Source organism: Diplotaxodon limnothrissa, linkage group LG7, assembly GCF_057381915.1.
Source record: "Diplotaxodon limnothrissa isolate DT_005_m linkage group LG7, D_limnothrissa_male_GT1.1, whole genome shotgun sequence".
Classification (NCBI taxonomy): Eukaryota; Metazoa; Chordata; class Actinopteri; order Cichliformes; family Cichlidae; genus Diplotaxodon; species Diplotaxodon limnothrissa.
In genome coordinates this window covers 7,899,107-7,911,660 of record NC_140602.1, presented here as the reverse complement: position 1 = coordinate 7,911,660, position 12,554 = coordinate 7,899,107, and the positions used below count along the sequence as shown (strand labels likewise).

The following is a 12,554-nucleotide window of genomic DNA, read 5'->3' as shown; positions in this document are numbered from 1 at the left end:
GAGTGGGAGAAGAGCAAGACGTGGGAGAAGCAGTGAGGGGAATGTACAAGATGAAGAGGCTGTGTGAAAGGACTCAAACACAGCAACAGACTGAAAGGAAACAAAAGGAAGCAGCCAAGACTATGAATGTTGTTTTATCGAGTTCATTTTGTCGCCTAACTCTTTTCCCCACTCCAAAATACACTATTACATCATGCTGACCATGGGAAACATATCCCAACACAGTTGAGTGTCTCGCTCATCTTTTTTTTTCTTAGTCATTTCTTGAGGATCATTCTAAATAATAAGAGTCCTTTGTCTTTACTTAAAGAAAGGCATAGACACGCAGTGGGCACAAAAAATGCAGTCACAGTTTAAAAATTATAATGAGGACTAAACATAAATTTATAGTCTCCTGACAAAAACCCTGTCGAGTGTATGGAAAAGCTTATTATTAGTAGCCTAATCCTACACTTATTGATGTTGACATGATACAGATTTACTTCAAAAATAGCTAATAAATTAGCTCAACATGAAACAAGACCTCAAACCCCAACTATCATTTCAGACTCATTTCGATTGTCTGTTTGTAGTAGATCAAAGCGAAGTCATGTCTTGGAGCTATTTTGATGACCATGTCTCATGAAAAAAAGAGAGAGAGAGAGAAACTAGAGGGGGAAAGCTAAACAAAAGCACACTTTAATGGCAACCACAAACATGTTTTATTCACATGAATGGATGTCACAGAGACAAAACTGGGGGATATAAACAACTTCAGGGTTTCCCTGGCTGTCTATAAGCAACTTGTACTGTCTACCATTGACCCGGTCTCTTCCATTTCATGGCCTTCTACCTCTGGAATTAAATCTCCCCCAATATTTCAACATGTTACAATTAGATAAACCAAAAACAAACAAAGCTGTGTGGCTGAAGCAACATTAAAACAAGTTGAACAAAATAAAGTGTCTCACAGCCAGGAGAGATAATATGGACCAGATCCAGGTGAGTGTTGGGAAATCAAATCAATTAGGACAAAGAGCAGCTGTCCACAGCAAATTCTACTTTCTCCTTCAGATCATTGTGACAAGAAGGGACGAAAAAAGGAGTGCAGTGCTGGTTGTTTTGAGGAATTTTCAGGGATTTTTGCAAACCCTCTGCGGCATCTCAGGGTTAGTCAAACAGCTGAAGTCCAAATAACCCACTATTTTCCAAAGCTGATGTAAACAAGTACTGGTGCTGATGAAGTGGCAGGGTGATGGTGTCCAGGAGCAGCACCCTCCTTGAAGAGACAATAATCCCGCTGTGTATTCTTCGGCCTGTCAGGTCATTATAGTGATGAAACCACCAGAAGGGGCCACAGTTGATTTTGAAGCATCTTGGTCTTTTCACAATCTCTGAGCATTTCCACATTGCGACATCTGGCTAACAATGAATTAAGCAGTTTGCAAGGGGAAAACAGAAAAAAGGCTCCTCTTTGTTTTATCCATGACCTTCAATATTTGTTAAAAGACTATCTAACTTGAGTGCTTGTCAGACTGTATGCATTTGTTGACCCCCAATCTTCCATAGACTCTTCAGGTCCTGCTGTAGGGAAAGATTCTAATCTTTGTCAAACCAGATGGACTCTCAAGTGGCCACAGATGTCACAATCTGGACGATCTCGCCATTGTCTCCATGGATAGCACCCTGGATGGCCTCTTTCACTTCCATGTCTGCCTGCAGGGCTGGTGCCAGCTCAGCAGCCTGAGATAAAGAAAAGAGAAGAGATGAAATAGGTGACAAGAAAGGTGAAAATACAATAAACGTTCAGTACTTTTACTGAATGTTCACCAGGTAAGGGGGACTGAGGACCAGTCTTAAACCAGTCTTAAGTTCTCTGAAGAGCGGAGTATATCAAAGGGTTATTTCAGATGATTTGGGAGGCTCCAGAGAGTATTCTAACTGTTTATTTTTTCCTGTCAGACAGTCTATTCTCTTGTGTAACTGTAGCTGTTGTGTTGCTCTCATAAAAACCACCAAAATCCGTTCACAAAAACAATTTTACGTGACAGAACGTTGCAGCTGATCATCAGCTGCTGTGACTTTAGTGTTTAAACACAAACATTTGGATCATAACTAACATGTTAAAAGATCAAAAGACATGCAATAACACAAACTAACCAACTGAAACATAGTTGACTAAAAAGTACCCTGATCTCAAAGGAATATGTTTCCCCTCAGTTGAGGCTGGGACTTTCTTTGTCAAAAGTTTACGCCTTACTGTGGGAGTGGATCAAGTCTCCACTCATTGCTGCATCACATCCACCCTCTGTCTCACCACTTCCCTGCCTTTCTTAATCCATTCCTACCAAATGAAGGTACAAGAAGCCAAAAGTTAAATCTTTTTTTGGTTTCTTATATAATGAATCTTGCCCTCAATTTAGCTTCTTTGTTGGAATTAGCCCTTGAAATCGGATCACTTTGCCAGTAGGGGTACAAGCAGTTAGAAGCTGGGATTATAGGCACTTTTAGGTTAACACAAAGTAGTTATCCATTTTTGACATGGCAAGTGGAAAAAGTGCTGGCTTGTAAAGCTGCCAGGAGGTCCAGTTGTAGGGAAGCTAGACAAAATGATGTTGGTAAGCAGCTATACGCTTTAAACCTCATATATAAACATCCCAAAATGTGACGAACATTCATTTTCACGATATGGGAGCATTTTCTCTGCGTACTAGTCAAATATAGTCACACAATATCATTGCCTCGCTACAAAAGTCAAGTGAGATTGACACAAAAAGCTGTCTGCATTTCATAAAGCCCATCCTAAAATCCCAAATGTGTAAATGGAAGTGGTCAGAACCCAACTTCCAGGGAGTGATCTTAAATTAGCAGGACCACAAAGGCACACAAGGAGACAACTCTGGAAAAAAAAATAGGGTGAATTTACATCTTTTAATGGCTGGAGTCCCAAAACTTTGCGGTCACACCTTGTAAAAGCCTAATGACACCTATCACAAATGATGAAGACTTTCCTGTGGACTAATCAATGTGACTAAGCTATATCCTGATTCCATTTTATTGTGTAAGACAACCACAGTGAATAACAACACACAGATGGAGCAGAGGAATGACAAGATAGATTACAGAAGAAATAGTGGAGAAAAACAAGAGGCTAGCCATTTGGATTTAAATGCTTCCCTGACTGTCTCTATAGTCGATGTCAGATGTATCGAGTTATTGTGTGTCTAAAAGCCCTGCAAAAGATGAGGTTCATGACTCAGTTCTGGACGATGACCATGAGGAGTGACTCATTTGTTCCTCAAACACACATCCAAGGTTCCCTCAAACACACCTGCAGCGTTTAATTCTCTCTCCAGCCCAACGTGCTGTCACAAGACAACAGCATTGACTGTAGCACAGCTGTACCATAGCAGCACACACAACACAAACATGAGACACAGCGGCAGTAAAAATGGCAAGTTCAACACCTTTGATTCCAAGTTTGTTTGTTTTGTTTTTTAAATGAGAACTGAAAGACTCTTAAGCTATCATAGCACAGACCTAGCTCTACCCTTGCAAATAACAAATGGAAGAACGAAAATATGTAACATGTGTACTAAAACCAGGCTGCCGGTGCTTTGCAGTCTCAGCTTTAAACTGTGTCACAGTTTAGCCAGAAGTTAGAAATGCTATGCATTCTTTAGATAAAAAATATATCGCCTTGCATTGCGCACCACTTCATATGTCTAATGGAAACTATTAAATAAGAAAAAGAAGAAAATGCAGAGAAAACTAAATGCAAAATCTGGAGTAATTTTCCAGCATGTTGCATGAATGCTTCCACATGTGTGTAAACAGATGAGAGCCAGTGTCTTGACTTAGCAGACTGCAGAAAAGCAGGAAAAGAAATAACCTTTCTATGAACTCTGAAGAGAAAGTTAACAACGTTTAAACTAGGATATCAAAACAATACAGCCTACATGTCCTTTGTTTTATTAGGTCCTTTCGGGTAAAGTTTTTCATTTAAACCTGGAAAAATATCAATGTTAGCATACAGATGTGTTTTAAAACATCTTAGAATGGGAGCTTAAAGTCTACTCGGTTAATAAACACACCGCTGTTGTTGAGCATGTCCACATGCTCTTGGTGAACCCCAGCTCTACTCAACATCAACATCACACTTGTGACTGATCAGACTTCCCTCAACTTTGTTGATATCTGTCAAGATCTGTGTACAATCCAACATTAGGAAAAAAAATGAGCTCATTTTAGATGTAAAGGTTCATTCAAACAAATCACTTGTGTAAACAAACAGCTTGAATTCTCACTGCGCACAGAAATATAAAGTACAGATTCTGAAATACAGTACATTGAGTGGCAAAAACTTTGTGGGCTCAGTACACAAATAAATTGTATAACAAGGCCATCAGTATGTGTATAATCCACACCCAAAAAAATGTAATCAGTATAAAATGCTCTAACTACTTTCGTGTTCAAATCGGCAAGGAACAGATTATTGAGACAACTATGGACAGCAATTCCTTACTCAAAAGGCAAAATCTTTTTTTTTTCCCTTTCAAATCCACTGCTGTATGGCTGGTCAGCACATTTGCTCTGCATTTCTTACAGGGAGATGAATAAGCCTGTCCTGATTCATATCAGGACAGGACTGGAACCAGAAGTAGGCTGAAATTCCGCCTATTTACATTATCACACCACAAAAACCTGACTCGTAGCACACGCGTCAAGGAAAAAAGTAGGAAAAAAAGGACTAAATATTCATCATATCTGGGGAAAAGAAAAGATGACAGAACAAAGGAGACGTGCATTTTTTGAAGGGTTAAAGTGACCACTTCAAAGACTGTCTGCACAACATCCTGATTCCACATGTGGCTGTTGCTCAGCAAGCTCACTCATTGAAGGATTTTAGAAATATCTACTAATTACTACTTTCTCCCCTCTTGTAACATTCCACCTCAACTTGATTATGTTTAATTACTGTTTGTCCAAACACCTGTCATAATGACAGAAAGCAGAATGTATGCCATTTAAGCGATGGTATAAGAAAAGGAGAAAAGCAGATTTGGTGTACCTACAAGTACTTTAGCTAAATTTTTGAAGCAATATTTGAACAGCATAATGAAAATATACAGTACATTTACTGCCTCTTCATGAATGGTAAAGCAGTTCAATAAATACATTTAAAGGTAGAAGACTGTACATTTCCTTTTCGAGCAATAACTGCAAGCTCCAAGATGCATCCTAGCTCAAGAAAATGAAACCAGCCCCATTTGGATTTATATACATTCTTGATTCTTGAGGTAATTTGGCATCTTAATGTTTGTTTGTTTTGTTTACGGAGTCTGACTGGCATCGTTTTAACAGAAAACAGATTATATTTACAGTTTATTTACAAACTAGACAAAAGTGATCAACATCAAAACAGACATGACATGTTTTCTTACAGTATTCTGAAATGCAATATTTATTGTGGAATAACTAAAAGCAAGCAATAAAATTGCAAGATTACTACTGGGGGATCTGTTCCATGAGGCTACTCAGTTACACTCAATGTGCTCTTTGCGGAGTTTGCCTTTTTTTGGAGGGTGTGTGTGTTTGTGTTTTACCTGTACAGCAGCCGTGTGATCTGCAACAGGAGCTAGTTGGACATACTGCACTTGGATGTCAGGTGGGAGTGGGGAGCCCTCCACTGCTGTGGCTCCTCCATCAGCTGAAGCGACAGCTATCAACTGAGCTCCACGAAGCACCTAGAGCAGAAAAAGAGTGGCGATGAAAGCGGAAAGGTCAAACACAACTGGGATTTTTAGTCCTTTCTCTGATTTTTCATGAATCAGTTAGAAAAACTGAGCTGAATAAAACATATTCAATACGTTTCCCCACTGCCAAGTGTAAAAATCCATCATAAGAAAACTCATTATTTTACAGCAAACGCAATAAGAAACAACCACAGGAATATTTTATTGATGTCCTATCTGATGTTTTTTATGTCTTTAATGATTACAGTCATCACTGAGTACAAGCATGATGACACACAAATGCAGCAAGAAACTTGGCAACTAGGAACGAGTCATGTGGTGGCATAAATAAACATTTCATCCCCACTGTTCTCACTTCTCCGCATCCCACTCTTGGGTTATACATCACATCTAAGAGAAACTTTATGATCCAGTCATTTCAATTAAGTTCTGTTTTCCTGGGTTCTATAATGTGTTATGCTCACCAGCAATGTTTTTTATTTGGGTTCAAATTTAGAAAAAGAAAGGAAACTGTTGGAGAATGGTTAGTGAGACATCGCAAGGGGATCCTAATCTCCCACAGCGCTGAAAGTCAGCCAGACAACATTAGAGATCTGCGGTTTTGATGCTCTAATTACAGAGCAGTGCAGTGCAGCTGGAGTGTTGTTGAGTAGAGCTTTAGTTCGTTGACGTGGTTCCTATAGATAGACTGCAACCACCAACAGAGAGGATTGCATTGCATGTATACACTTGCAGAGCACTGCTGTTAATTTGGACAACAAATCTTTCATGTGACAACAGACATACAAATTAACATACAATCATCCTGTCAACACAAGCATACAAAAAGAGAGATGGAGGGAAATATTCACTAAGCTTTGTGCTTGTGCATGGTTTGAAGAAATGCATTTCAACATGACCTGACAGCAGGATCTTATTGATATTTTTTTTCCTTATTTCAGTGATGCCTGGAAAGCTTTTAGTTATGAGAGCTCTATACTTCGGTCCTATTCAAGGTGCCCTTAGTGCTGAGATAATCTTGCATATGCTTAACACACACACACACACACACACACACACACACACACACACACACACAAATAGGGCCAAAAATGCAAGCTGGCAAAAAAAAAAAAAAAAAAGGAAGGAAAAAAAAACTCATTACAGATGATGTTTGCTGCCCTGTAACATCCCACACTGCTTCCCAACCCCCCAGCCCAGCCATTACTTTAAAGTTCTGAGCTTGTGATGTGCCCCAAAGGTTCAGTTAACCACCCCAGTACCCTCCGGCAAGAAGTTCTGCCAATCTGACCACAAAATGTGCTGCTTCACCACCACAGTATGTTAGGCCAAGCCAGCCCGATGGAAGCTATTAGTGTAAGAAATCAGTCTGACTCACTCAATGAGATAATTAGGACGCTTCAAGGACAGGAGTGGATCGAGGCTAAGTGGGCTGACCTAGTATATTTCCTAATGTTGTAAACCTCAACATCTGGCAATAAACCCATTCTGATTCTGATTCTGATTCTGATAATCTAGTCATCTGTTAGATCTGGGTCAAAGGAATCACACTGAGTGAGAACCTATAAAACACTGAAATATTTAGAGCCTTAGCCTGGAGTTTTGGTGTAAAGACGACTCATACGTTTAAAAAAAAAATGGATTTCATGTTCATACTCAACATGTTAAGATATTACACTTTTATATCTTTACTATAAATCTGAAACTGAGGCCAGCAGCCAGCCAACTTAGCATTAAGACTAAAAAATCCTGATAGAGCTAGTCGTCTTCTTCCAATCTTCAAACTCAGTTTAAATTAAAGCTCCCTGCCTTCTGTCTCCAGTTATATGTTTATTTAGCATACAGAAACGGTGTATAATGCTAACAATTCTGGGAAACATTTGCATTTCCTTCTGTGTCAAACGACGTTTACATTCTTGAAACAGCCATCATATTTTAGAAACTATATGCTAAAAGTGTTCAGACAGACAGCTCGGTGAGAAACTAAGAGGAAAGATCCACCTGCTTAATGGTTTCATTATGGCAGACATCCATTGCATCTCTACAGTCTCTACTCTTCTATTAGGGATCAAAACTGGCTTCTTTCAAGTGCTTGTCTGTCTGAAATCGTACATTGAGTATGTGTGCCTGTGTGCATAAACTCAAGCATGATCATACGTCAGTACTTACTGTATCTAAGTGTACAATTACCGGGGTTTAAGGGATGCTATGGTTGACACATGAGATTGTAAACACTTGTCTCACTCAATTAACGTCTGAACCTCCATTTGAGAGCAGTTTGCATTCTCAGCTGTGAGGAGCAGCCCACAGACTCACAAAAGCATTTACAAAGTTGGAACAGTGTGTGAGATCTCTGCAGCGATTACACACGAACTTCTCGGGTCCATATCCTGTCCCACGACTTTCTTTGTCAGAACAACTCGTCTCCAGTATTTGAGGATAATACTGTCATGCTTGGCTCTAAAGTATAAAGTCAGTCTAAAACAGCAAGACAAAATGCTCTCGCTCATAACAACTAAATCTAATCAGGGGATAAATTGTGGTTTTCTTTATCTTTCTCCCCCATTAGCATAAATTATAGTTTTGTTGTCTATAATTACCTCAAGGTTGGAAGTTTATATAAAGCACTATAAAGCAATTCTTTGAGTACTGATGATAATTACCGCTCATTCAGCTAATAGAACATAATCATCATTAGGCTGGTTGGCAATGATGCAAAAACAAAGATCACTTTAATATATCAAGAAAAGTTTTCACGAGGTAAAAAGTTATGATTTTTGTAAATTAGGCTGAATCAACAAATAGACTGTAAGTAGAAACAAATTACACATTATACAAGGTGAGAAGTGTTTGTACTTGGAACACACGAGTCTCCTGACACTGAAAAAATTTACTTGGCCTGATTGCATAATAACATCGGTTTTCAACTACGATTTGGAAGAAGTCACTTAAAACGTTGCCCAACATATTAGATTTGATCTAGGGGGCTTAATTTGTCAGACATAGGGGCCACCAGTGGATCTTAAGAGAATAAGTTACTGTTGACCTCAAGGTTTTGGGGATTTGAAGTCTTAAATAATCAGTTTGAATGGCCGGCCACCTTCATGACCAAGTGCCAAAGAGAAGAGCAGCCAGGGAGCATTAAAAGCTATGGTACTGCCCCACAGTACTGGAGAGAAGAGCAATTCTCTGTAGGCTTTGTTAGCTATCACGGTCTTGAGAGAAAAAGGGAAGAAAAGAATAAATCTTTTGCTGATGCTGTAATGCTTTCAGTAATGGATCCAGGACGCTAAAGAAATACAGCAATGGGAGAGGAAAGACAAGTGAACAACAACAGCAGCCTGATGCAGAAAACATTCGCAACTCCAACAGCGAAGGAAAATAACGAAAAGGATAAACAAAGTTCTTTACCAAGTCTTCATTTACTTGCTTTAATTCAATTTAAATTTTTTCTGCATTCACTTCATATGAAAGTAGTTACACTTGATTTACACAAAGGTAATGGGTGTTAAGAAAAAAGACAACACCTCTGAATACCCATCCTCATCCTCAGTCACCATCCAAGAGTAATGCAACAGTGAGACAACCAGCATTCACAAGGCATGAGCCAGATGCAAGCTGGCATTAATTCCCAGTCTTTCAGGAGGTCTCACTTAAACTCAGCTGTGGATCGGGTGATGCTATGAGTCACCCTGTTAGCGTGCGTGTGTGTCTAAGTTTCTAAATATTGTGCTTCCCTTGCTAAAATTACACTGGGAATCAAATATAGCGGCATAGAAACATACCCTCTATTTATCAGGAAACAAAATTCATACCGACTATATTGTAGCAAAAGAGACCAATAAAAATCTGGTTCCTATCACTCCCGTAGGAATACCGCCTCTTCTTTCAGATCTGGAGAAAAAAAAACTAAACCAAAACAGGGAAATGAAAAAAGAAACATTTGGACTTTGGAGTGCCTGGAACTTCCTCTCTGCTTAATAGCCGTCAACAACATCTGCAACAGCCATTCCTGAACAGATGTCCAAGCAGAAACACTAGCTCCGGGTGGGTAGGTGCGGTCAAAGTGGAGGAGTGGGGGGCAGGGGGAGGGAGTAAGGCCTGGGTTCAACTTGGCCATAAAGATGGCCATAGACACAGAAGTGCTCTAAGTGATTGTTTTGTGTGAACTGGGGAAATGATCACACCGACTGTAAAATGTCTCACTGCAGTCATTACCGCTTTGTTACATATGCCTTTTATTTTACTGCTGAGTCTTACGCTGGCTATTCTGATTTCAGCTGGACCTCAGATTGTAATGTGACTCAATGAAGTCAAAACACTGAAATTAAAAACTATAGTATTGATTTTTCCCCTCTATGTTTTGAGAATTACTCCACTCATTTGTTGATGCATCTTTACCATATATTTCTGACAGATATATCTCCTAGCTAAATATACTTCTTTGAAACTTGTTATGTATGCTATACATGAACTTGTGACCTGAACCAAAGCTTCCCATTTCCACCCACACCATCAAAGTGTTTCTACACTAGAGCTCAACACCTGCAAAGAATCAAGCCCTCCCTTGCATCCTTTGCTTCACAACTCCCACCAGCAGACTGGGAGTCGGATTCAGGCAGGGCTCAGAAAAGTTTTATGATAAAACCAACTTCACTTGAGTTCTGATCCAGAGCAGAAAATCAAAAGGGAACTGATGACAAAAATAACAGCTGTAATTAAGAATAAGGCCCCTTAAACATGAAAGAGAAGTAAATTTCATTGACGGTTTTCACTGTTCTCTAGCATAAATCCAAACTTGGCTTGCCTAATTGACCACGCCATTTTTATAGCGTCAGTAAATTTCATGATTTAAAAGGATGCCTTTATCATGTTTCCAATTATTCTGTTTAATTCAATGGAGCCAGGGAAGATGATAAATACAGGTTGTAAAATTCAATGAAGAAAATACAGCACTGCCCAAACTACCCATCGCAACAAGATCCTTTATCTAGTTAGATTTGCAAACACGCATTATTGAGGCCAAGACGCTTCTTCAATCAAATGTAATTTTCCTCAGTTGTCTAAAGCAATGCATCTTATGTTTGTTTTCAATTGTGCCACTGTCCTTTTAATACATAAATACAAAAAAAAGAAAATTGCAGTGAAAATTAGATCTCACGTACTGACATGTCCAAATTACCTCTGGCTGACCCTTTAGGCTTCCAAAGCACTTCCATAACTGAAAACCTTAAATGCACTCGGCGCCTTTGACACACACCAGCCAAGAATCCAACAAATTCAAATCTCAGATTTGTTGCGAAAGACATCTGTCATCTTTCATCAGCGTGTAGCTTATTGGGAGTCTTTAACTCACTGATGCATCACATCAACTATGAATCTATCAGAATTACTTTTACTGCTTCCTGTAGATTTTCCAGTTTCAGTGAAATAAAGCTTGGGTACTTCTACCTCATCCTTTCTCTGGAGTTTTTATTTATCCAACACACACAGATTAACAGAAAGCATTTACACTGGTAACCCCATTTTGGAGGTTAATTTTAAATCAGGGAAGTTGTTTTGCTAAAATTGCCATTCTTTACTGTAGTAACAGTAAAATCAGGGTCTGCTGTAAATATGTCAAGAATAATTCGAAAGACTGTTGAACGTTAGTCTCAAAATTATGACTCATGTGTGATAAATTCACTAATTAAGAAATTTACATGACAACGGTGCTTCATGGACTTGGTTACAGAGGTTGCAGCATTGAATGATGATGATGGAGCCATCTATGCCTGACACTGGTAAGGCAGATATGCACCAGGCCTGTGCTGAGGGTGACTCATACTGAAATGCATCTAAGACATCTGGTCTCTCTTACTCACACAGCCAGCGACCCAGACTTTGCCCACACAGACGAAAGAAAACACCACTGGGGGTATCCTCCTCTGAACAACTCTGAAAAGCTCACTTACAAATACCCCCTCCCTCACACACACACACACACACACACACACACACACACACACACACACACACACACAAAGAACTAGGATTCCCCGATCTGTGTCCCTTTATCTCTGCCCCATGATGCCACAAGACATGAAGCAGACCACTTCTTTGAAACGTGATCCACCACTAGTCTTCCAAATCCTTGAAGGCTTACGTACAATCCACTTATACTAAACCCTGGTCATAAAACATTTTGTTTGTATCTTTTAATTGTTATCCTGGCCCAACATTGTCAATCACAGGAATTTCAACATCCCCTTAAATACCAGAAACCACATTTCGGAAAACAACTTGGGCCATGAGCCAGCAGTCTGATTCCATCACACCTTGATTCTGTGAGGTTAAGCCTACTTATTGTTCAAACATTTGCCTTTTGTGTAGAAAGGAACAAAAACACATTGTCCTCACACAGCAGACCTGCAACAACCCTAACCAACAACAGGCAACAAAAGTGCTTACAATATCATAAGTTCACAAAGCTCGAGTCAAACATAGTAATCCCCATTTCCTCTTAAACTCTACTTTCACTGTCTTCCTGTACTCTTCCTTTCCTTTCCTTTCCTTTCCGTTATCCCTATCTTGTCCAGTAACACTGTGTGCTTCCCTCACCATCACCCTAAAACTATTTGTATCTGCTCTATGTTTGAATGTCCTGGCAGAAAAGACTGGAGGGACCAGTGCAGAGCTGGACTCAGTTCTATGACCCAGTTCTCATACCGGCCATGAACATTGTTATTTGGGATGTTTCAACAGATGCACCAAAACATGCGATGACAGAAAAGGATGGCAAACTTTCAACTGAGGGAAAATGAGGTGGGGTGAGAGAAC

The 12,554-nt window shown here is 39.6% G+C and overlaps 1 protein-coding gene across 1 annotated transcript in view; it reads right to left on the bottom strand.

Annotated features, from left to right (window-relative positions):
* Positions 1–690: 690 nt before the first annotated feature.
* The window catches only part of banp (BTG3 associated nuclear protein), a 34,987-nt gene continuing 23,123 nt past the window's right edge, over positions 691–12,554 (bottom strand). The window contains exons 12-13 of the mRNA XM_085357309.1: positions 5,586–5,726; positions 691–1,722 (exon numbers count right to left, since the gene is read on the bottom strand). Of these exons, the coding sequence (XP_085213435.1) occupies positions 1,606–1,722; positions 5,586–5,726 (258 nt within the window). The 3' untranslated portion in view covers positions 691–1,605. The remainder of the gene's footprint in view (positions 1,723–5,585; positions 5,727–12,554) is intronic.